We start from the raw sequence: 27,042 nt of genomic DNA on the forward strand, positions 1-27,042 counted from the left end.
ACTCAAAAACAGGGTTTAACACACACACACAGAGGTCTCCTGAAGAGGAGACCTTAGAGTTTATCATAACATCATTTATTAACCCTCTTCAACTACCTCTGAGGGTTTAGAGGGTTTTTTATTTTTTTTATTTTATTTAAACTTTATTTAACTACGCAAGACAATTAAGAACAAATTCTTATTTGCAATGACGGCCTACACCGGCCAAACCCGGACGACACTGGGAAAATTGTGTGCCGCCCTATGGGACTCCCAATCACAGGCGGTTGTGATACAGCCTGGAGCTTGAGGTTCCTCGTACAAGTACTTGGGAGTATGGCTAGACGGTACTCTGCCCGTCTCTCAGCACATATCACAGCTGCAGGCTAAAGTTAAATCTAGACTTGGTTTCCTCTATTGTAATCGCTCCTCTTTCACCCCAGCTGCCAAACTAACCCTTATTCAGATGACCATCCTACCCATGCTATATTACGGAGACATCATTTATAGATCGGCAGGTAATGGTGCTCTCGAGCGCCTAGATGTTCTTTACCATTCGGCCATCAGATTTGCCACCAATGCTCCTTATAGGACACATCACTGCACTCTATACTCCTCTGTAAACGGGTAATCTTTATATCCGTTGCAAGACCCACTGGATGATGCTTATTTATAAAACCCTCTTAGCCCTCACTCCCCCCTATCTGAGATATCTACTGCAGCCCTCATCCTCCACATACAACATCCGTTCTGCCAGTCACTTTCTGTTAAAGGTCCCCAAAGCACACACACATCCCTTGGTCGCTCCTCTTTTCAGTTCGCTGCATCTAGCGACTGGAACGAGATGCAACAAACACTCAAACTGGACAGTTTTATACAAATCTCTTCATTCAAAGACTCAATCATGGACACTTACTGACAGTTGTGGCTGCTTTGTATGATGTATTGTTGTCTCTACCTTCTTGCCCTTCGTGCTGTTGTCTGTGCCCAATAAGGTTTGTACCATGTTTTGTGCTTCTACCATGTTGTTGTCATGTTGTGCTGCTACAGTACCATGCTGTGTTATCATGTGTTGCTGCCTTGCTAGATTGTTGTCTTAGGTCTCTCTTTATGTAGTGTTGTCTCTCTTGTCGTGATGTGTGTTTTGTCCTATATTTACAGTTGAAGTCGGAAGTTTACATACACTTAGGTTAGAGTCATTAAAACTAGTTTTTCAACCTCTCCAAAATGTCTTGTTAACTAACTATAGTTTTGGCAAGTCGGTTAGGGCATCTACTTTGTGCATGACACAAGTAATTTTCCAACAATTGTTTGCAGACTGATTATTTCACTTATTATTCACTGTATCACAATTCCAGTAGGTCAGAAGTGTACATGCACTAAGTTGACTGTGCCTTTAAACAGCTTGGAAAATTCCATAAAATGATGTCATGGCTTTAGAAGCTTCTGATAGGCTAATTGACATTATTTGAGTCAATTGGAGGTGTACCTGTGGATGTATTTCAAGGCCTACCTTCAAACTCAGTGTCTCTTTGCTTGACATTAAGAGAAAATCAAAAGAAATCGGCCAAGACCTCAGAAAAAAAATTGTAGACCTCCACAAGTCTGGTTCATCCTTGGGAGCAATTTCCAAATGCCTGAAGGTACCATGTTCATCTGTACAAACAATAGTACACAAGTATAAACACCATGGGACCACGCAGCCGTCATACCGCTCAGGAAGGAGACGCGTTCTGTCTCCTAGAGATGAACGTACTTTGGTGCGAAAAGTGCAAATCAATCCCAGAACAACAGCAAAGGACCCTGTGAAGATGCTGGAGGAAAGGGGTACAAATGTATCTATATCCACAGTGAAACGAGTCCAATATCGACATAACCTGTTAGGCCGCTCAGCAAGGAAGAAGCTACTCCTCCAAAACCGCCATAAAAACCCAGACTACGGTTTGCAATTGCACATGGGGACAAATATCGTACTTTTTGGAGAAATGTCCTCTCGTCTGATGAAACAAAAACAGAACTGTTTGGCTATAATGACCATCGTTATGTTTGGAGGAAAAAAGGGGATGCTTGCAAGCCGAAGAACATCATCCCAACCGTGAAGCATGGGGGTGGCAGCATCATGTTATGTGGCTGCTTTGCTGCAGGAGGGACTGGTGCACTTCACAAAATAGATGGTTTAATGAGGAAATAAAATGATGTGGATATATTGTAGCAACATCTCAAGACATGTCAGGAAGTTAAAGCTTGGTCGCAAATGGGTCTTCCAAATGGAGAATGACCCCAAGCATACTTCCAAAGTTGTCCTTAAGCCATTTTGCCACAACAAAGTCAAGGTATTGGAGTGGCCATCACAAATCACTGACCTCAATCCTATAGGAAATTGGTGGGCAGAACTGAAAAAGTGTGTGCAAGCAAGGAGGCCTACAAACATGACTTAGTTACACCAGCTCTGTCAGGAGGAATGGGCCAAAATTCACCCAACTTATTGTGGGAAGGTTGTGGCGGGCTACCTGAAATTTAAAGGCAATGTTACCAAATACTAATTGACCCACTGGGAATGTGATTAAATAAATAAAAGCTGAAACTAATCATTCTCTCTACTATTATTCTGACATTTCACATTCTTAAAATAAAGTGGTGATCCTAACTGACCTAAGACAGGGAATTTCTACGAGGATTAAACGTCAGGAATTCTGAAAAACTGAGTTTAAATGTATTTGGTGTATGTAAACTTCAGACTTCAACTGTATCTATCTATCTGTATATATATATATATATATATATATATATATATATATATATATATATATATATATATATATATATATACAGTGCCTTGCGAAAGTATTCGGCCCCCTTGAACTTTGCGACCTTTTGCCACATTTCAGGCTTCAAACATAAAGATATAAACTGTATTTCCCACAACAAGTGGGACACAATCATGAAGTGGAACGACATTTATTGGATATTTCAAACTTTTTTAACAAATCAAAAACTGAAAAATTGGGCGTGCTAAATTATTCAGCCCCCTTAAGTTAATACTTTGTAGCACCACCTTTTGTTGCGATTACAGCTGTAAGTCGCTTGAGGTATGTCTCTATCAGTTTTGCACATCGAGAGACTGACATTTTTTCCCATTCCTCCTTGCAAAACCGCTCGAGCTCAGTGAGGTTGGATGGAGAGCATTTGTGAACAGCAGTTTTCAGTTCTTTCCACAGATTCTCGATTGGATTCAGGTCTGGACTTTGACTTGGCCATTCTAACACCTGGATATGTTTATTTTTTAACCATTCCATTGTAGATTTTGCTTTATGTTTTGGATCATTGTCTTGTTGGAAGACAAATCTCCGTCCCAGTCTCAGGTCTTTTGCAGACTCCATCAGGTTTTCTTCCAGAATGGTCCTGTATTTGGCTCCATCCATCTTCCCATAAATTTTAACCATCTTCCCTGTCCATGCTGAAGAAAAGCAGGCCCAAACCATGATGCTGCCACCACCATGTTTGACAGTGGGGATGGTGTGTTCAGGGTGATGAGCTGTGTTGCTTTTACGCCAAACATAACGTTTTGCATTGTTGCCAAAAAGTTCAATTTTGGTTTCATCTGACCAGAGCACCTTCTTCCACATGTTTGGTGTGTCTCCCAGGTGGCTTGTGGCAAACTTTAAACAACACTTTTTATGGATATCTTTCAGAAATGGCTTTCTTCTTGCCACTCTTCCATAAAGGCCAGATTTGTGCAATATACGACTGATTGTTGTCCTATGGACAGAGTCTCCCACCTCAGCTGTAGATCTCTGCAGTTCATCCAGAGTTATCATGGGCCTCATGGCTGCATCTCTGATCAGTCTTCTCCTTGTATGAGCTGAAAGTTTAGAGGGATGGCCAGGTCTTGGTAGATTTGCAGTGGTCTGATACTCCTTCCATTTCAATATTATCGCTTGCACAGTGCTCCTTGGGATGTTTAAAGCTTGGGAAATCTTTTTGTATCCAAATCCGGCTTTAAACTTCTTCACAACAGTATCTCGGACCTGCCTGGTGTGTTCCTTGTTCTTCATGATGCTCGCTGCGCTTTTAACGGACCTCTGAGACTATCACAGTGCAGGTGCATTTATACGGAGACTTGATTACACACAGGATTGTATTTATCATCATTAGTCATTTAGGTCAACATTGGATAATTCAGAGATCCTCACTGAACTTCTGGAGAGAGTTTGCTGCACTGAAAGTAAAGGGGCTGAATAATTTTGCACGCCCAATTTTTCAGTTTTTGATTTGTTAAAAAAGTTTGAAATATCCAATAAATGTCGTTCCACTTCATGATTGTGTCCCACTTGTTGTTGATTCTTCACAAAAAAATACAGTTTTATATCTTTATGTTTGAAGCCTGAAATGTGGCAAAAGGTCGCAAAGTTCAAGGGGCCGAATACTTTCGCAAGGCACTGTACTTTCCGATGTCACTGTATGCTATGTAAAACAAACATGCCTTGCTGGCATGTAGAATAAGGAATCACGTTTGACAATGTTTGGCATCTGGACATGGCACAGGTGTTGACCTTGTGGCTCTGTGTAGTCAAGGCTTCTCTGGGTGTCTGTGAGAAAAAAGACTCTTGGTCCATGTGTTGAATAATACATGGTAACACCACTGTAATGTTTTACCTGCACCCAGTCAATTATTGATCACACCACAATGGGGGGAACACAGGAAGGGGAGGGACCCTGACCCGCAAAGCAGGAACTAAAATATAATTCTCTGTGCAAACCCTGTGTCACACACAAGTACATACACTATGGCCCCGTTTCCTGGAATTAGGTTACACCTATTCGTAGAATGAAATGTTCTCCATAAACATGCAATAATTTGAGTACTTATTCTGTTGACAGCTGTTATTGATGGCCGATGCTGCAGTAGGAGTAAAAGGCCTACGTATGTTTTATTGTGTACTCTGTAACATATGCTCTTAATCCCTCTGTTCCTTTTCCCTCTCTCCCTCTCCCAGAGGTGACCAGGACAAGTGTGATATCTGGGGGAACACTCCGCTCCACCTGGCCGCCGCCAACAGCCACCACAACTGCCTATCTTTCCTGGTGTCGTTCGGAGCCAACGTGTGGTGCCTGGACAATGACTACCACACGCCCCTTGACATGGCCGCCACAAAGAGCCACATGGACTGTGTCCGGTACCTGGACTCCATCGCCGCCAAGCAGTCGGCCCTCAACCCCAAGGTGAGATGTCAGGACCAATGACAACACAGCAAATTCTTTAGTGTCAAAAAAATAACAAAATAACACAGAAAGTGTTGAGTCTATGGATCCATATAGACACCGAACAATGTTAAATTAAGACACTGCTTAGTGTAAAGCCTTAATAAAATATTTCCCAGAGTGCGTTGCCTTTCCAGTAAGTTGTAGCATTACCACCCATGACTGTATTTGTTAGTGACAGAGACATAGTTGTTGCATTCATCCATTCTCAGTACTGTGGACTTCACCAAGTGAGATCCTAAAATAAATATATATATATCACACACACACACACACACACACACACACACACACACACACACACACACACACTCTCTCTCTAACATACACATACATACATACAGTACCAGTTTGGACACTTACGCATTCAAGGGTTTTTCTTTATTTTTTACTCTATTCTACATTATAGAATAATAGTGAAGATGTCAAAACTATGAAATAACACATATGGAATCATGTAGTAACCAAAAAAGTGTTAAACAAATCAAAATATATTTACATTTTAGATTCTTCAAAGTAGCCACCCTTTGCCTTGATGGCAGCTTTGCACACTCTTGGCATTCTTACAACCAGCTTCCCCTGGAAGGCTTTTCCAACAGTCTTGAAGGAGTTCCCACATATGCTGAGCACTTGTTGGCTGCTTTTCCTTCACTCTGCGGTCCAACTCATCCCAAACCATCTCAATTGGGTTGAAGTTGGATGATTGCGGAGGCCAGGTCATCTGATGCAGCACTCCATCACTCTCCTTCTTGGTCAAATAGCCCTTACACCGCCTGGATGTGTGTTGGGTCATTGTCCTGTTGAAAAACAAATGATAGTCCCACTAAGCGCAAACCAGATAGGATGACATATCGCTGCAGAATGCTGTGGTAGCCATGCTGGTTAAGGGTGCCTTGAATTCTAAATAAATCATTGACAGTGTCACCAGCAAAGCACCTCCACACCATCATATCTCCTCCTCCATACTTCACGGTGGGAACCACACTTGTGGAGATCATCTTTTCATCTACTCTGCGTCTCAAAACCAAAAATCTCACATTTGGACTCAGCCCAAAGAACAGATTTACACCGATCTAATGTCCATTGCTTTTGCTTCTTGGCCCAAGCAAGTCTCTTCTTATTGGTGTCCTTTAGTAGTGGTTTCTTTGCAGCAATTTGACCATGAATGCCTGATTCACACATTCTCCTCTGAACAGTTGATGTTGAGATGTGTCTGTTACTTTAACTCTGTGAAGCATTTATTTGGGCTGTAATTTCTGAGGCTGGTAACTTTTTAATGAACTTATCCTCTGCAGCAGAGGTAACTCTGGGTCTTCCTTTCCTATGGCGGTCCTCATGAGAGCCAGTTTCATCATAGTGCTTGATGGTTTTTGCTACTGCACTTGAAGAAACTTTCAAAGTTCTTGACATTTTCCCCAATGACTGACCTGCATGTCTTAAAGTAATGATGGAGTGTCGTTTCTCTTTGCTTATTTGAGCTGTTCTTGGCATAATATGGACTTGGTCTTTTACCAAATAGGGCTATCTTCTGTATACCACCCCTACATTGTCACAACACAACTGACTGGCTTAAACACATTAAGAAAGAAAGGAATTCCACAAATGAAAATTAACAAGGCATAATTGTTAATTGAAATGCATTCCAGGTGACTACCTCATGAAGCTGGTGGAGAGAATGCCATAACACCATACGTACAGCATTTCATAAGGCCTTATTTTGAGAGCCTAGTTTTACCCTAATAGAGAGACCTGAAACTCATACACCATCACTTTGAATCATACCACACCCATCATTATCATATTTCCCAGCATGTTCTATTGCAGGTAGATTTTTAGAAAAATGGTTTCTTTCATTATCTATGTTTGTTCATATACATTGATTAATCTTATGCTACACAAAGATAAATAATACATATTTTTTTAAATAATTCAATGTTAGTTAGATTTTTTGCTCCAGTTTAAATGTATAGGTTGTCTCATCATAACCCTACCCTTGGTAGTCATTCTGAATGAAGGTTGAAGGTCAATAAAATATTCCAACTGTTGGCCATCCTAACTCTGTCTTATTCCAATAGAAATTACACATCACTTTGAAAACCAACATAATGTGATTTACAGCCAAGGTTGCACATTTTTTGGGGGGCTTTTTCTGGAAATGGAAGCAGGAAATCTGAAATCCTTTTTCGGTTTTGTGAAACTTACTTCCAGGCCTGGTGTATGAACTGGGGTACAAGTATGCACTTATAACGGAAGGTAAACAGGATGACCTTATAGGGTACCACTACAGTGACAAGTGTTTGTACCACTTTAGGAACAAATGTAAAAATTAAAAAATCTGAGTTTAATACAATGGCCTGAAACTCATGGTTTACAGGCCACATCTGGCCTGCAAGGTCATGTGTAATTCCTATTGGAATACAGCCAATGTGGGTATATTTCAAAACTTTAATCTGCTGCTGCCACCACATCTATTTTCTGTGATTTACGTTCCATCTCTGCGGTACAGTTGATAACCATTGCTATGAACGCTAAGAAGCCAACCTTACTGAAGCATAAATCACTCATAGGCCTCGGTCTACTCACAGGGATTCTCTCAGAACCCTTGAACCATCCTCTACTTTTGCCTCAGCATACGTCACCTTATGCACTACTCTGACTGTGGCCATTTCAACCTGCATCTCTTGCACCGGACACTTCCGATTGCCAGCAACATGGGCACCCCTACAGGTAACACACACAACTGTATCCACCAAAACTACACAATTCTCTGTCCTTTTCCTCCACACTTCCCACATCTAGGAATCTCCCTCCTACACACTGCTTCTACCCCCAAGCCATAAGACTCCTGAATAGCTAATCAAATGGCTACCCAGATTATTTGCGTTGCTCCCCCCCCTCTCTCTTTTTACGCTGCTGCTACTCTGTTTATTATCTATGCATAGTCACTTTAACTCTACCTACATGTACATATTACCTCAACTATCCTGTGCCCCCGCACATTGACTCTGTACCGGTGCCCTCTGTATATAGCCTTGCTACTGTTATTTTACTGCTGCTCTTTAATTATTTTTAATTTTTAACATATCTATTTTTTACTTAACACAATTTTTCTTAAAACTGCATTGTTGGTTAATTAAGGGCTTATAAGTAAGCATTTCACTGTAAGGTTGTATTCGGCACATCTGACTAATACAATTTGATTTGATGCAACATGACCATGAATGACCAAACAAGCTTCAATGCCATACAACACTCCTTCTGTGGCCTCCAACTGCTCTTAAACGCTAGTAAAACCAAATGCATGCTTTTCAACCGTTCGCTGCCTGCACCCGCACGCCCGACTAACATCACCACCCTGGATGGTTCCGACCTAGAATATGTGGACATCTATAAGTACCTAGGTGTCTGGCTAGACTATAAACTCTCCTTCCAGACTCATATCAAACATCCAATCCAAAATCAAATCGGCTTTCTATTTCGCAACAAAGCCTCCTTCACTCACGCCGCCAAACTTACCCTAGTAAATCGGACTATCCTACCAATCCTCGACTTCGGCGATGTCATCTACAAAATGGCTTCCAATACTCTACTCAGCAAACTGGATGCAGTTTATCACGGTGCCATCCGCTTTGTTACCTTATACCACCCATCACTGCGACCTGTATACTCTAGTCGGCTGGCCCTCGCTACATATTCGTCGCCAGACCCCCTGGCTCCAGGTCATCTACAAGTCCATGCTAGGTAAAGCTCCGCCTTATCTCAGTTCACTGGTCACGATGGCAACACCCACCCGTAGCAAGCGCTCCAGCAGGTGTATCTCACTGATCATCCCTAAAGCCTACACCTCATTTGGCCGCCTTTCCTTTCAGTTCTCTGCTGCCTGTGACTGGAACGAATTGCAAAAATCGCTGAAGTTGGAGACTTTTATCTCCCTCACCAACTTCAAACATCTGCTATCTGAGCAGCTAACCGTTCACTGCAGCTGTACATAGTCCATCGGTAAATAGCCCACCCAATATACCTACCTCATCCCCATACTGTTTTTATTTATTTACTTTTCTGCTCTTTTGCACACCAGTATCTCTACCTGCACATGACCATCTGATCATTTATCACTCCAGTGTTAACCTGCTAAATTGTAATTATTCGCCTACCTCCTCATGCCTTTTGCGCACAATGTGTATAGACTCTTTAAATTTTTTTTTTTTTTTTTCTACTGTGGTATTGACTTGTTTATTGTTTACTCCATGCGTAACTCTGTGTTGCTGTCTGTTCACACTGCTATGCTTTATCTTGGCCAGGTCGCAGTTGTAAATGAGAACTTACCTCAACTAGCCTACCTGGTTAAATAAAGGTGAAATAAATAAACAAATAAAAAAATGTTGCACGTGAAACAACGCAGTAGATTTCGCACAAAAGCTCTAACAGGATAACTGATATATCCTAACATGACTTTTAGGGTGGAGATTCTGACTCAAAAGGAATAACAGTAGGGAGCACATGATGCCGCGGAGCTGAGCAGATCAAACAGAGCTCTTCAGTTATTCTATTATTACCTAAATAACAACATTGAAACAATATTCTAACATATTCTAAATTGTCAAGTACTTACCTTCCCAAACAGCCATGGACCTCCGACCGAGAAGCAAGAAGGACGACCAAAACGTTGTTGATTCCCAAGATAACGATAACGCTACAGCTAGCAAGATTAGCATTAGCCCTCATAACTCAGACGACAGTTCCGGACTGTTGCTCTCAGCCTCTTGCGAGCCTGCCGACATGCTGGCTGCTCTCCACCAGGAAATTCAGGATGGTAACAAAGGTCTTTCTATGAAAATTGACAAGAAATCAACTGAACTCCATTTTTCCATTGACGAACTGAAATCCTCCATGAATGATCTCCTTGAGAACGACTGAGGCTGAGTTGCACATTAGCACAGTTGAAGATCCCATCGCTCGACATGACCAGGTTCTGATACAACTGCAGAAGGACAAAGCCTACCTGAAAAACAAGGTAGACCAGATGGAGAACCAGAGCAGACGTAGTAATATCCGTGTGGTGGGATTGAAAGAGGACAGCGAGGGCCGTGACCCGGTCCGTTTCTTCACTCATTGGATCCCGGGTGTCCTAGGCATAATCAACCTCACCAAGCCGCTGGTAATCGAACGCGCCCACAGAACATCAGCGCCCGAAACCCCGGCCAGATGAGCCCCCTCGGGCCGTCCTGATCAGGTTCCTCCGTTTCCAAGACAGAGAGAAGATACTGCAACTCGCAAGAGCCAAAGGTGACATCACCATCGATGGCAAGAGGGTCAGCCTTTTCCCGGATATGAGCGCGGATCTCGCCAGACGTCACAAGCAGTTCAGACCTGCCGCCAAAGCACTGAAGAAGAAGAACATCACCGGCTACCTCATCCACCCTGCGCGGATGAAAGTTCAGTACATCGGCCGAAGCGATCTCTTCAACACACCGGGAGTGTTCACTTTTTTCAAATAACTGAACCGCGTCTGAAACAGGGCGGTCTCTCTGGGGGATAAGATTCAGTTTGTTTGTTTTCTCTTATCCGGACTGAACTGCTGATATCTTCTTGGAATTTGGATCCTTTTACCCCGCTATCCGGTCGCTATAATTGATTTGTACATTTTCAACTAACCTTTTTTTTCCCGCGGTGAGTTCTATTACATTTACAGGAGAGTATATTTTGGTTTAGTCAATATCCACTGGGTGAAGCAAATAAGTGGGCTTAGGCCCACTGCTTTCCCCCCCATTTATGTTTCTCTTCAGAAAAGAGACTCAAGCAGCCCTTACCATGGGCAGTAAATATACAGCCATAAATATCTATTCACAACGTTTGTTTTCAACTTAGAGAGCTTGCAAGTTTTAGTTTACACCAAGGTTTAGCTAGTAAGAGCAAGATGGAAAGCGAGCAGCAACGTATCTCTACAAGTGTATTCATGTTTGATTGTTGTTTTAGTCTGACAATCGGGGTGGGTGGGATTATTATTATTATTATTATATATTTGTTCTATGTTTATTGTTGTTTCCTTCCTAAAGAGACACATAGGTCACTTCTGTTTTCAAACCAAAGTTGAAACATTTCCTGACTATTTACATATGAGAGATTTCCATTCGGTTACATATTTGAAACCCAACCTATGCTTAATCCACTAAAATATGTTACATTCAACGTAAAAGGTCTTAACAGCCCGGGTTAAAAGGAAAAGAGTCTATACATACATTAAGATATTAAAGGCTGACATTGTGTTTTTACAAGAAACACATCTTACAGCCAGTGAACACAAGAAATTGAAGAGGGAATGGGTAGGACGAGTTTTTGCATCCTCTTTGAACTCCAAAGCAAAAGGAACTGCAATTTTGATAAGTAGACACATCCCCTTCTGCGTCAACAACACCATCTCTGATCCATCTGGCAGGTTTGTTTTGGTGCAGGGGCATATGTTTTCAAAGTCTTGGACCCTATTGAATATTTATGCTCATAACTTCGATGACCATATGTTTATTCAGAATGTCTTCCTTCAGGTCGCTCAAGCACCACCAGGATGGCTACTGGTTGGAGGAGATTTTAGATTTTAGATACAGTTCTTGATAGGTCCTCTGATAAATCCTCACTTCTTACCAAAGCCGGCAAGCTCACCATGTCATTCATGAAAGATCTCAATTTACTAGACATCTGGAGACAGTTGCACCCACAGGATAGGGACATCTCTTTTTATTCACACCCACACAAGACACACACACGCATAGATAACTTTCTACTATCGACCCAACTGTTTCATAGAGTGTTAGATATCGAGTATCTCCTCAGATTGCTTAGTGACCATTCTCCTCTGGTATTATCAATTCCTACCAAGGTATATGGAGCATATAGTTGGAGACTAAATTCTACACTCCTAAAGCAACCTGAATTTTGTGCATTCATCAAAGAGCAGATCAATATTTTTACTTTGACAAACAAACCCTCCGCTCCTGACAGTTTCATTCTTTGGGACACATTGAAAGCCTATCTTGGGGGACAGATCATTTCCTATACTAAAGGGCTGAAGAGAAAACACGGTGCGGAACTGAGTGCCCTTAAAAAAGCCAGGAAAGCAGTGATTACTGTAATCCACAAGAAAGGGAAAAACCCGCTAAAGTGCGCCTCAAATAGACCAATATCTCTCCTTAACACAGATTGTAAACTGGTCACCAAGATGCTATCTAAGAGACTGGAGTCATGTTGGTCAACCCAGATCAGACTGGCTTCATAATTAATAGATTGTCCTCCAATAATCTCAGAAGGTTCTTTGATATAATTCATCTGGCTAACAAAAACAAAATACCTAGTGTCGCAGTCTCCCTCGATGCTGAAAAGGCCTTTGATAGGGTTGAATGGCCGTACCTCTTTCGTGTCTTGGAAAAGTTTGGTTTAGGTATTGTGTTTGTAAATTTGATAAAATCACTCTACAAATCTCCTAAAGCTAGGATTGCTACCAATGGGATTACTTCCTCCTCTTTCCCTCTCTATAGGGGGAACAGACAAGGTTGCCCAATTAGCCCCCACCTCTTTGCCCTCGCCATCGAACCGTTGGCCGAGGCTATTAGAACATGCCCTGACATACATGGCTTTGAGGTGGGCCCCCGTACCCATAAACTATAACTTTTTGCGGACAACCTTATCTTATTTCTAACCAACCCGGAGCACTCCCTCTCTCACTTGCATGTCCTACTACAGTGTTAAAGTTCTTTCTCTGGATATAAGGTCAATTTTGGTAAAAGCTAAATCTTACCGTTGTCTGTCTTTGACCATCATACCATCAAGCACAAGTTTCCTTTTAGATGGTTGCCTATGGGCTTCACATATTTGGGCATAATGGTGGATGGTAATCTGATCAACCTCTATAAACTAAATCTGGCCAGTTTGTTGCCTAAGGTGGAGGGTGACCTTTGTAAATGGATGGACTCACCTCGCACTACTGGGTAGAATCAATGTAATTAAAATGAATGTCCTGCCCAGATTTCTATATTTGTTTCAATCTCTCCCTATCCCTGTTCCCGCAGCATTTTTTTCCTCTCTCGACAAGCTGACCAGACGGTTTATCTGGCACGGCAAAACCCCTAGGGTTGGCCTGGATAAACTGACCCTTGATTACAGTCAATGGGGCTTAAACCTCCCCAATTTTAGAATGTACTACTGGGCTGCACAGTCTAGGTTTCTGGCTCAGAGGTTTGACAATGGTCCCTCTCCCTCATGGTTGAACATTGAAAAGCTTGAGGTAAATGATGACACTGGGGCAGAATTGTTTTACAAACGGGACAGAAAATCTATAAAAACCATCACAGACAACCCTTTAATTCTACATTCTGTCCTGTCATGGTGCAAAATGCATGAGCTGTTCAGACGAGGGGGATTCCTTTCCCCTAAAACCCCTTTATGGAACAATAGATTGATCCCTATGTTTTTCCAGAATAGTAACTTTAGACCATGGTCTGATAAGGGTACCACTCTTCTGGAACATTGTTATGAGGAGGGAGTTCTTATGTCTTTTGATCAGCTGAAACAGAAATACCACTTGCCTAACAGGGACTTCTTTAGCTACCTACAACTACGAAACGTTATTAGGGTGACTCTCAAGGGACAATGGAACCTACCTAAGATGTCACCTATTGAACAACTCTACGAATGTGAAGCGAGGGCCAGCCGATGAGAGCATACAGGTCGCAGTGGTGGCTAGTATATGGGGCTTTGGTGACAAACTGGATGGCACTGTAATAGACTGCATCCAGTTTGCTGAGTAGAGTGTTGGAGGCTATTTTGTAAATGACATCGCCGAAGTCAAGGATCGGTAGGATAGTCAGTTTTACGAGGGTGTGTTTGGCGGCATGAGTGAAGGATGATTTGTTGCGAAATAGGAAGCCGATGCTATATTTAATTTTGGATTGGAGATGCTTAATATGAGTCTGGAAGGAGAGTTTACAATCTAGCCAGACACCTAGGTATTTGTAGTTGTCCGCATATTCTAAGTCAGAATCGACCAGAGTAATGATGCGAGTCGGGCGGGCGGGTGCGTGCAGTAATCGGTTGAAGGGCATGCATTTCATTTTACTAGCGTTTAACCTCTAGCGTCGAGCAATCCTGTATCCGGGAGCGTAATCATAGCCTCAAGCACATTACCATAACGCAACGTTTCCTATTCATGAAAATCGCAAATGAAATAAATATATTGAAACACAAGCTTAGCCTTTTGTTAACAACACTGTCATCTCAGATTTTCAAAATATGCTTTAACCAAAGCTACACAAGCATTTGTGTAAGAGTATTAATAGCCTAGCATAGCATTAAGCCTAGCATTCAGCAGGCAACATTTTCACAAAAACAAGAAAAGCATTCAAATAAAATCTATTTACCTTTGAAGAACTTCGGATATTTTCAATGACGAGACTCTCAGTTAGATGGCAAATGTTCATTTTTTTCCAAAAATATTATTTGTGTAAGAGAAATAGCTCCGTTTTGTTCATCACGTTTGGCTAAGAAAAAAACCCGAAAATGCAGTCACTTACAACGCCGAACTTTTTTCCAAATTAGCTCCATAATATCGACAGAAACATGGCAAACGTTGTTTAGAATCAATCGTCAAGGTGTTTTTCACATATCTATTCGATAATCTATCAGTGGTGGCAGCTGGCTTCTCATCAGAAGAAAACGGAAAAATACTGCAGCTGGAGATTACGCAATAATTGCGATGGAGGACACCAAGCGACCACCTGGTAAATGTAGTCTCTTATGGTCAATCTTCCAATGATATGCCTACAAATACGTCACAATGCTGCAGACACATTGGGGAAAACGTGGAAAAGTTAAGCTGACTCCTAGCTCCTCCACAGCCATATAAGGAGTCATTGCCATGAGGCGTTTTTAAAAAATGCGGCACTTCCTGATTGTATTTTTATCTGTTTTTTTTCGGTAATATCAGTTCTGTGGCACTCACAGACAATATCTTTGCGGTTTTGGAAACGTCAGAGTGTTTTCTTTCCAAAGCTGTCAATTATATGCATAGTCGAGTATATTTTCGTGACAAAATATCTTGTTTAAAACGGGAACGTTTTTCATCCCAAAATTGAAAGAGCGCCCCCTATATCGAAGAAGTTAAGAGCAGTTGGAGGCCACGGAAAGAGTGTTGAATGGCATTGAAGCTCGTTTGGAGGTTTGTTAACACGGTGTCCAAAGAAGGGCAAGATTTGTACAGAATGGTGTCATCTGCATATAGGTGGATCAAGGAATCACCCGCAGCAAGAGCGACATCATTGATATATACAGAGAAAAGGGTCGGCCCGAGAATTGAACCCTGTGGTACCCCCATAGAGACTGCCAGAGGTCCATACCACAGGCCCTCCGATTTCACACACTGAACTTTATCTGAGAAGTAGTTGGTGAACCAGTCATTTGAGAAACCAAGACTGTTGAGTCTGCCGATAAGAATGTGGTGATTGACATAGTCGAAAGCCTTGGCCAGGTCGATGAAGACGGCTGCACAGTACTGTCTTTTATTGTTTGCGGTTATGATATCGTTTAGTACCTTGAGCGTGGCTAAGGTGCACCCGTGACCAGCTTGGAAACCGGATTGCACAGCAGAGAAGGTACGGTGGGATTCAAACTGGTCAGTGATCTGCTTGTTAACTTGTCTTTCAAAGACTTTGGTAAGGCAGGGCAGGATGGATATAGGTCTGTAACAGATTGGGTCTAGAGTGTCACCCCATTTGAAGAGGGGGATGACCACGGCAGCTTTCCAATCTTTAGGAATCTCGGACGATATGAAAGAGGTTGAACAGACTAGTAATAGGTTTTGCAACAATGGCAGCAGATAATTTTAGAAAGAGAGGGTCCAGATTGTCTAGCCCAGCTGATTAGTACGGGTCCAGGTTTTGCAGCTATTTTAGAACATCAGCTATCTGGATTTGGGGGAAGGAGAAGCTGGGGAGGCTTGGGCAAGTAGCTGCAGGGGGTGCAGAGCTGTTGGCCGGGGTTGGGGTAGCCAGGAGGGAAGCATGGCCAGCCGTAGAGAAATGCTTGATTATTGTGGATTTATCGGTGGTGACAGTATTAACTAGCCTCAGTGCAGTGGGCAGCTGGGAGGAGGTGCTCTTCTTCTCCATATCATTTACAATGTCCCAGAACTTTTTGGAGTTAGAGCTGCAGGATGTAAATTTCTGTTTGAAAAAGCTAGCCTTTGCTTTCCTAACTGACTGTGTATATTGCTTCCTGACTTCCCTGAAAAGTTGCATATCGCGGGGACTATTTGATGCTAGTGCAGAACGCCACAGGATGTTTTTGTGCTGGTCGAGGGCAGTCAGGTCTGAAGTGAACCAAGAGCTATATCTGTTCTTAGTTCTACATTTTTTGAAAGGGGCATGCTTATTTAAGATGGTGAGGAAATTACTTTTAAAGAACAATCAGGCATCCTCTACTGACAGGATGAGGTCAATATCCTTCCACGATAACCGGGCCAGGTCGATTAGAAAGGCCTGTTCGCAGAAGTGTTTTAGGGAGCATTTGAGGGGTGGTCATTTGACCGCGGACCCATAATGGATGCAGGCAATGAGGCTGAGATCCTGATTGAAACCAGCAGAGGTGTATTTGGAGGGAAAGTTGGTCAGGATAATATCTATGAGGGTGCCCATGTTTACGGATTTGGGTTGTACCTGGTGGGTTCCTTGATAATGTGTGAGATTGAGGGCATCTAGCTTAGATTGTAGGACGGCCGGGGTGTTAAGCATATCCCAGTTTTGGTCATCTAGCAGAACGAACTCTGAAGATAGATGGTGGGCAATCAATTCACATATGGTGTCCAGGGCACAGATGGGAGCTGAGGGGGGTCTATAACAGGCGGAAACATTGTGAGACTTGTTTCTGGAGAGATACATTTTTTTTATTAGAAGCTTGAACTGTTTGGGCATAGACCTGCTATCTCTGCAGTAGATTGCAACTCCTTCCCCTTTGGCAGTTCTATTTTGACAGAAAATGATGTAGTTAGGCTGGATATCTCAAAATTTTTGGGTCGTCTTCCTAAGCCAGGATTCAGACACGGCAAGGACATCAGGGTTGGAGGAGTGTGCTAAAGCAGTGAGTAAAACAAACTTAGGGAGGAGGCTTCTGATGTTAACATGCATGAAACCAAGGCTTTTACGGTTACAGAAGTAAAAAAATGAGAGCGCCTGGGGACACACAGGGCCTGGGTTAACCTCTACATCACCCAAGGAACAGAGGAGGAGTAGGATGAGGGTACGGACAGAGAATTAAAGGAGCAGATTTCTGGGCGTGGTAGGATAGATTCAGGGCATAATGTACAGATGGGTATGGTAGGGTGCTGGTACAGTGGAGGTAATCCCAGGCATTGAGTGACGATAAGACAGGTTGCATCTCTGGACATACTAGTTATGTCATGGAATGTGTGGGAGGTGGGACAAAAGAGGTATCTGAGGCATGTTGAGTGGGGCTAGGGGCTCCTCAGTAAAATAAAACATTGATAACTACCCTAAACAACAGTATACAAGGCATATTGACATTTGAGAGAGACATAAAGCGAGGCATAAAGCAATCACAGGTGTTGATTGGGAGAGCTAGCTAAGACAACAACGGGTAAGACAACAACTGCTAATCAGCTAAGACAACAACAGGTAAAATGGTGATGAATGGGCAGAGAGGGTCAGTTAACAGGGCCTGAGTTCGAGGCTGGGGCCGACAGATAAACAAAATAAACTAAATGGAGTACCGTGATTTAATGAACAGTCCAGCAGGCATCAGCTCTGTAGCCAGGGTCCAGTGAACAGCAATAGATGAAACAGGGAAGCCGTTAGGTAGTCGTTACTACGCTAGCAAGCGGGAGACACGGCGTACATGAAGATAGCAGGCCGGGGCTAGCAGAAGCGTCTTCACCGACGTCCAGCAAAGGCCGGTTGAGGGCACAACGGATGGAATTAGGTCGGCAGACGTAATGCATCGGCGGGACTCCGTGTCGACAAAGGGTCCAGGCCAATTGGCAAAAGAGATATTGTACCTGGAGTAATTTTGTTTGCTAGCCGAGGGATGCGCCTGGCTTGAGGCTAACTGGTGCTTGCTTTGGGACAAGGGTGTTAGCCACTATAGCCACTTGGTAGCAGCTAGCTAGCTGCGATGATCCGATGCAAAGGTCCAGAGCTTACGGCAGGAATCTGTTGGTAGAGTGGCCTCCAGTCGTGTTAGTGATGAGTCAGGGAGGCATCAGCTGTGTATCCGAGTGACCATAGGGTCCACTGAGCAGGCCGGGAGATGGGCCTGGCTCAAGGCTAGCTTTGGGGCTGGGCCACTCGGTAGCAGCTAGCTCGCTGCGATGATATGGAGTAATGGTCCAGAGCTACGGCAGGAATCTGGTGATGTAGTGGAGAAAAGCAGTCCAGTATGCTCAGGGTTGACATCGCGCTGTGCAGACTGGCGGGTATTATCCAGGCTAAATGCGGCTGGTGTCTGAGCTAAAGGTAAAGGCCGCTAGCAGTGGCTAACAATGACTTAATAGCTAGTAGCTAATTAGCTGGTTAGCATCTGATGGCTAGCTTCCAATGGAGGTAATAGCTATATGGTCTAAAAATAGCAGATCCGTTTCACATTGGGTGAGTCGGGTTGCCAGATGGTATATTTCATTTAAAAATGGAAAAAGAGATTTGAAATATATAAGAAACAGACAACAACAAAAAAAACATTTACAAACATTTACAAACAATTACAAACATGTCTGCACTGCTACGGCATCTTTGATTGCCATATACACACATAATACAGTTAAAGTCTGAAGTTTAAATACACTTAGGTTGGAGTCATTAAAACTAGTTTTTCAGCCACTCCACACATTTCTTGTTAATATCTTGTTGGTGCAGAAAGTGCAAATCAATCCCAGAACAACAGCAAAGGACCTTGTGAAGATGCTGGAGGAAACGGGTACAAAAGTATCTATATCTACAGTAAAACGAGTCCTATATCGACATAACCTGAAAGGCCGTTCAGCAAGGAAGAAGCCACAGCTCCAAAACCGCTATAAAAAAGCCAGACTACATTTTGCAACTGCACATGGGGACAAAGATCGTACTCTCTGGAGAAATGTCCTCTGGTCTGATGAAACAAAAATAGAACTGTTCGGCCATAATGACCATTATGTTTGGAGAAAAAAGGGGATGTTTGCAAGCCAAAGAACACCATCCCAACCGTGAAGCATGGGGGTGGCAGCCTCATGTTGTGCAGGAGGGACTGGTGCACTTCACAAAATAAATGGCATCATGAGAAGAAAATTAAGTGGATATATTGAAGGTAAAGGTGTATGTAAACTTCTGACTTCAACTGTATGTCATTCCCTTCTTGTCACGCACTCTGTTTTATAGACTAAGCTATGAGACTACCTAAACCATATAAACTGGAACAACTGTTTCATTAACGGGTAAAATAAGTCCACGTAACATATTGGATTAGTTTAGATTATTTTCTGGGTAATTTATATTTGAGTAGCATACGATCAATTAATGAATTAACCAATCAATCAATGTACATGCACAAACAGACATTCAAAAAACAATTATAAAAATATACCTGCAAAAGAGAATGCTGGGAAATATGATATTAAAGGGTGTGGTTTTTGTTGAAAGTGATGCTATGAGTTTCATTCCCCTGTATTAGGCAAAAACTAGGTCCTCAAAATAGGCCTTATGAAACACTTATTTTTTAAAATTACATTAACATATTAGCTTAGGATCTCACCTGATGAAGTCCATAGGACTAAAGGTAGATGAATGCAACCGTCATCTCTCTGTCACTAACAAATATAGTCATGGGTGGTAACTTCACAATTTACTTGAAAGGCAATGCACTCTGGGAAGTATTTGAATAAGGCTTTACACTAAGCAGTGTGAAACACTCTTACGGGGTCTATATGGATCCACAGACTCAACACTTTCAATGTTGATTTAACATTGTTCATTTTGTTTATTTTTAACACTGGAGAATTAGCTGTGAAGGAACATATGCAGGAAGAGTCCTATTCCATCTTTATTGAGACTACTAAATGCATATTTTGAATCAGTAGGTTGTTAAAAAATATATTATATTTAAATTGTTTTTTAAATTGTAGTCAATTCCACTGCCGCATGCAAACTGCTATGGTGGTATTTGTAGAATTTTAAATTGTGAATAAATAAATCTACCGTTCCTATAAGCTGGTGAGCAAGCTGAAAGACAGAGCATTCCGCATGGCGGAGAGGAGGATAAAGGACTGTGTGAAGATGCAGCAGAAACACCACCAGCGGATGGAGAGGAAGTTCTTGAAGGAGAGTGTAGCGTCGGATAACTCAGATGCCATGAGCTTCACTAGTTATAACAGCAGCAGCACGCTAAACCGCAAACTTCCTCAGTTCAACACTCTCACTTCCAATATGCCATACTCACAGGTCAAAAGCATTTCTTCCTTGCTACTTCACTGTCAATTTCTCATGAATGCATTTCCTATTATTTTGATAGTCAACGGCAGTTTGAGTAAATTATTTGATATTGTTTTTCGTTCCTGAGTAAGCTCTGGAAATGTCAGCATTATTCAAATGTCTTGCTTTACATTTTGTAAATGATCTGTGTTAATGTCCTCTTCTGAGTCCACATTTCGATCTGTGCAATCCTCTCTCTCTATAGGCCACTCTTCACTCCACAGCCAAGGGTAGGACCAAGATTAAGAAGAAGCTAGAGAAGAAGAAACAGGTGGACGGCACCTTCAAGATCTACGAGGATGGGAGGAAGAGTGTACGCTCGCTGTCTGGCCTTCAGCTTGGCCAGGACGTTATGTTCCTCAAGCAGGTAAAATAAGTAGCTAGGTAGAGACACAACACCCAAAACAGTTGGTGAGGTTCTGACTAACGGAAAATACAATTTAGAAAAATAAACACTATGCTCCCAAACATTAAATGGGAGAACCCATTACATTTTCCACAGGCTTAGTGAGGAAACCTGGGTTCGCGCCATTAAAATTGTTCTCAACTAGCTTACCTGGTTAAATAAAGGTGAAATGGAAAAAATAAAATGGGTTCCTATTCATTAATGTTCCTTCAACAGGGCACCTATGCCAACTCCAAGGATCGCTCGCGTCTCAACATCCGGGACATGTTCCCTCACCACGGCAACAACCACGATTACCATGACGATGACCATGACGATTATGATGACGACCATGCGGACACCATCTCCCACATTTCCCGTGCCATAAGCGACCCGGGCCTTCACGAGACAGCCTACTCTGAGATCAGCGCAGACTCAGGCCGCGACTCTTTGTTCACCCGGCCAGGTCTCGGAACCATGGTGTTCCGACGGAACTACGTATCCGGCGGTCTCTTCGGGATCGGAGCCCGGGACAAGGGTTTTGTGGCTGTCAGTGAACCTGTAGGCCGGGCCCCTAACGTTCGTCTCCGTGGCCACCTCCCACGTCGCCAGCCCAGCCTGGACGATGCAATAGAGATAGGCAGCATCGGCAGTGCCCTGAGCCTCCAGGAGAGGCACCTACAGGAGCTGCCCTGGGAGGAGGCTGATGTGGGCCTGGACGAGGAGCTGGAGCCTGAAAACGGCCCACTGGAGACCTTCCTGGCCTCCCAGGGCCTGGGGGAGTTCATGCCCATCTTCAGGAAGGAGAAAATCGACCTGGAGGCCCTACTGCTCTGCTCGGACCAGGACCTGACCTCCATACACATCCCCCTGGGACCCAGGAAGAAGCTACTAGAGGCCTGTAAGAGACGGTTGGACACCCTGGAGGAACCAGAGGGCATCGAGGACACTGATCTCTGATGGTCAGTATTACTTCATGAATTCTATGACAGGCAAAGCACCTTATTTTGATAGCCTACACATGCCTCAAACAATAGAGGGAATCAAGAACACTGAGCTTTGAAGGTCTGTACAGTAGATTCTTTAAAGGCCTTTTTTTAAATCTCAATATAAAATAATTTCTGGTAAAAAATTAAGTACCTTACTGTGATTGTTTTCAATCAAATGGTCAAAAAGTAAACAAATAGTTTCTTAGCAAGAGCAATTTCTCAAGCAATAATTTTGTTGGGACTGTCTGGGAGTGGGAAGAGGAAGTCTGAAAACTAGCTAATTGGCAGAGAGGTTTAGAACTCTCTTTCTTATTGGTCTATTAGCGATGCCACCAGTCAAGCCTTGTTACGGTTTTCTAGGTGTGAAGGATAGTCGGACCAAAATGCAGCGTGTAGATTGCGATCCATGAGAGAGAACAAAAAACGAAACACAAAATAATACAAACACTACAAAAACAAAGAACGTAACGAAAACCGAAACAGCCTATACTAGTGAAAACTAACGCATAGACAGGAACAAGGACACTAAGGACAATCACCCACGACAAACTCAAAGAATATGGCTGCCTAAATATGGTTCCCAATCAGAGACAACGATAAACACCTGCCTCTGATTGAGAACCACTCCAGACAGCCATAGACCTTGCTAGATAACCCCACTAGCTACAATCCCAATACATACACACCAAAACCCCAAGACAAAACACACCACAATACAAAAACTCCATGCCACACCCTGGCCTGACCCAATACATGAAGAAAAACACAAAATACTTAGACCAGGGCGTGACAAGCCTAAACTACATCCCACCAAAACAGGCTGACATTTCAAACAGCTCTTAAGGCGTCCGCATGCTTCCCAGCCGAAACCGTGCATGCATATATTATGACAACATTTTGTGACGATTTTGTTGGTTTTGTTCTACGGCAAGGTTTTTTTGGTCTGTTTGTGCACACAAAACATTTTCTCAAGGCAAGCTGAAGTTTTGTAGCCGAAGTTTACACCCCTTCATCGGGATTGGTCAACAGTAGGGATTCTTCAATCAAGTGTTTGTTGTCATTCAATGAGAGACGACTCGTTTTCCTGCACATTTTTTAACTTGAAGTATACTCAAACATCTTAGTTAGATGGAAAATTTAAAAGATCTCCTCTGCAAAAATGTCAAAATTAATGACAGATTTCTTGAGTTATCTTAGACTATTTTGAGGAATGCTGTGTATGCTGGTTATGGCATGTCAAGATAGACAAATAGTACTATTACTCGTTTTTCAAGATATGGTATTTTAACTTCGCCTAGCCGAGTTCTGTGAAGAGCAAACCAAACCTAGTATGCGGACACGTTTACACTAACAGGACATTTTCACAATTTCACAGTATTATTCCAACCTCATATTGTGTATATATATATATACAGTATATCACAATAGTGAGTACACCCCTCACATTTGAGTAAATATTTGAGTATATCTTTTCATGTGACAACATTGAAGAAATTACACTTTGCTACAATGTAAAGTAGTGAGTGTACAGCTTGTATAACAGTGTACATTTGCTGTCCCCTCAAAATAACTCACACAGCCATTAATGTCTAAACCGCTGGCAACAAAAGTGAGTACACCCCTAAGTGAAAATGTCCAAATTGGGCCCAAAGTGTCAATATTTTGTGTGGCCACCATTTTCACCAGAGCTTCACAGGTTGCCAGAGAGTTCACCAGAGCTTCACAGGTAGCCACTGGAGTCCTCTTCCACTCCTCCATGATGACATCACAGAGCTGGTGGATGTTAGAGACCTTGCACTCCTCCACCTTCCGTTTAAGGATGCCCCACAGATGCTCAATAGGGTTTAGGTCTGGAGACATGCTTGGCCAGTCCATCACCTTGAGCCTTAGCTTCTTTAGCAAGGCAGTGGTCGTCTTGGAGGTGTGTTTGGGGTCATTATCATGTTGGAATACTGCCCTGCGGCCCAGTCTCCGAAGGGAGGGGATCATGCTCTGCTTCAGTATGTCACAGTACATGTTGGCATTCATGGTTCCCTCAATGAACTGTAGCTCCCCAGTGCCGGCAGCACTCATGCAGCCCCAGACCATGACACTCCCACCACCATGCTTGACTGTAGGCAAGACACACTTGTCTTTGTACTCCTCACCTGGTTGCCGCCACACACGCTTGTCACCATCTGAACCAAATAAGTTTATCTTGGTCTCATCAGACCACAGGACATGGTTCCAGTAATCCATGTCCTTAGTCTGCTTGTCTTCAGCAAACTGTTTGCGGGCTTTCTTGTGCATCATCTTTAGAAGAGGCTTCCTTCTGGGACGACAGCCATGCAGACCAATTTGATGCAGTGTACGGCGTATGGTCTGAGCACTGACAGGCTGACCCCCCACCCCTTCAACCTCTGCAGCAATGCTGTCAGCACTCATACGTCTATTTCCCAAAGACAACCTCTGGATATGACGCTGAGCACGTGCACTCAACTTCTTTGGTCGACCATGGCGAGGCCTGTTCTGAGTGGAAACTGTCCAGTTAAACCTCTATATGGTCTTGGCCACCGTGCTGCAGCTCAGTTTCAGGGTCTTAGCAATCTTCTTATAGCCCAGGCCATCTTTATGTAGAGCAACAATTCTTTTTTTCAGATCCTCAGAGAGTTCTTTGCCATGAGGTGCCATGTTGAACTTCCAGTGACCAGTCAGTATGAGGGAGTGTGAGAGCGATGACACCAAATTTAACACACCTGCTCCCCATTCACACCTGAGACCTTGTAACACTAACAAGTCACATGACACCGGGAGGGGAAATGGCTAATTGGCTAATTGGGCCCAATTTGGACATTTTCACTTAGGGGTGTACTCACTTTTGTTGCCAGCGGTTTAGACATTAATGGCTGTATGTTGAGTTATTTTGAGGGGACAGTAAATTTACACGGTTATACAAGCTGTACACTCACTGCTTTACATTGTAGCAGAGTGTCATTTCTTCAGTGTTGTCACATGAAAAGATATACTCAAATATTTACTAAAATGTGAGGGGTGTACTCACTTTTGTGATATACTGTATATATGTATATCACTATATATACATTATAATAATTATAATAATTACATTATAATAATATAATATAGGCCACTTAGCAGACACTACAGACTGACAGTACAGCAAGTGAATTGATTTGTATCTATTCTTTACTCTTGGGTCAGTACTAGCAGAATTCCTACCTATGTGTGTGGATGTAGATGAATGGGGCCATCTAGTGGAGAGCAGTAAAACTACACCACAGCATGGCAAAATTATATCATTTAGGACTTCAGCTCAAATCAAATTTTATTTGTCACATGCGCCGAATACTTACTATTGAAATAGGCTATTATATATACTAAATAAGCTATTATAGTAGAAGTCTTCTATGATTTCTACATTGATTATATAATACTGTACATGTTTTCTTTTGTTTCAGTCACAGAGCAAAGATCCTTTACTGTCATTCAAGATGACACAGGAGACCTAGACTTGGCAGTGAATGTCTGGATCAGTTCTAGTTATGAGATGGTGTTATGATCCACAGAGCCTGGTTCTGATGCCTGTATACCCAGGGACGTTGCTCCCTGCCTTGGGACATAGAGAAGATTACACTGGGTCTGGTAGAGTCCCCAGTGTTCTGGTGCTGTGCATGAGAGGACATCTTTAGTCACATGGCCAAATGGTCTGGTAGGGCCACGGGTGTCATGGGACTGTGCCCACACACATGCTATCACTGGCACACAACCTTGTGATTAGGAATTATTCTCTCCACTCACTGATGCACTCACGTTGCCCATATGTAATGTTGTATTCCATTTGCAAGTGAATATTTCATAATGTTTTGTCTGTATATTTGTGCAAACGTGTAATGTTATTTATTATTTATAGAAAATGTTTAATTTATTGTTTATTACAGACGTTATTGTACAGTTTTGTTACTTTACTGTGTATAATAATGGTACTACAGTTAGCTAAGACGCTAGGATGCCCATGCCCAGACTACAATGTCTTAAAAGGCACCCTATTCCCAATACAGTGTCCTTAAAAACAGAAATGTGGGTATGTCCCAAATGGCACCCTATTCCCTACATAGTGCACTACTTTTGACCAGGGTCCATATGGTTCTGGTCAAAAGTAGTGCACTATGTAGGGAATAGGGTGCCATTTGAGACAGATACACATTTCTGTTTTTAAGGAGAGTTTGTGTTTTTAATGAATATACTGGAACATGGTTCCGTGAGATTATCTGTCAGTCAGTCTGTCTGTGTCTTCATCCCAAAAGTACCCTATCCCTTATGTTGTGCACTTATTTTGACCAGTGCCCTTAGGGTTCCCTATGCACTATATAGTGAACAGGGTGCTATTTGTAATGCATTCTGTCTGTGCTAAGGTAAATGTTATCTGGGGTTTGCTGAGGGGCTCCAACCCCGGGGTATAGTGTTTCACAAGAGGACTGCCTGTTGACTGATGTGTATGACTGTGCATGAATGTGTTTGAATGTAACTTCAATGATAAGTCATGTTTGGATGTACTCTCACACATAACAGTTATAATAAAACCTTTATTACAATTAATGAAAGTTACTTTTTTGACACTGATTGTTAATATCTTGGTAATTGCAACTACAACTGCAACGATGGTTCAGCTGGATAGGTCTTCCCTGCTGTTTCTGTCACTAGTGTTACATTGTGATAACATGACTGACAGCTCATGTTAGGAATAGAACAACACAGAGTTGATGTAGACTAGAGGGATGAATGAAAGTCTGTCTGATAGCCTATTGCTTCTATGTCCCCTGGGTCCTGTATGTACAGTCGTGGCCAAAAGTTTTGAGAATGACACAAATATTAATGTTCACAGTCTGCTACCTCAGTTTGTATGATGGCAAAATGCATATACTCCAGAATGTTATGA

The 27,042-nt window shown here is 42.6% G+C and overlaps 1 protein-coding gene across 1 annotated transcript in view; it reads left to right on the forward strand.

Moving 5' to 3' along the window:
• The window catches only part of LOC109899156 (Usher syndrome type-1G protein homolog), a 33,640-nt gene extending 6,938 nt beyond the window's left edge, over positions 1 to 26,702 (forward strand). The window contains exons 2-6 of the mRNA XM_020494214.2: positions 4,977 to 5,202; positions 20,475 to 20,705; positions 20,941 to 21,102; positions 21,358 to 22,082; positions 25,565 to 26,702. Coding sequence (XP_020349803.1) covers positions 4,977 to 5,202; positions 20,475 to 20,705; positions 20,941 to 21,102; positions 21,358 to 22,080 — 1,342 coding nt within the window. The 3' untranslated portion in view covers positions 22,081 to 22,082; positions 25,565 to 26,702. The remainder of the gene's footprint in view (positions 1 to 4,976; positions 5,203 to 20,474; positions 20,706 to 20,940; positions 21,103 to 21,357; positions 22,083 to 25,564) is intronic.
• Positions 26,703 to 27,042: the final 340 nt, after the last annotated feature.

This window comes from Oncorhynchus kisutch, linkage group LG11 (genome assembly GCF_002021735.2).
Source record: "Oncorhynchus kisutch isolate 150728-3 linkage group LG11, Okis_V2, whole genome shotgun sequence".
NCBI lineage: Eukaryota > Metazoa > Chordata > Actinopteri > Salmoniformes > Salmonidae > Oncorhynchus > Oncorhynchus kisutch.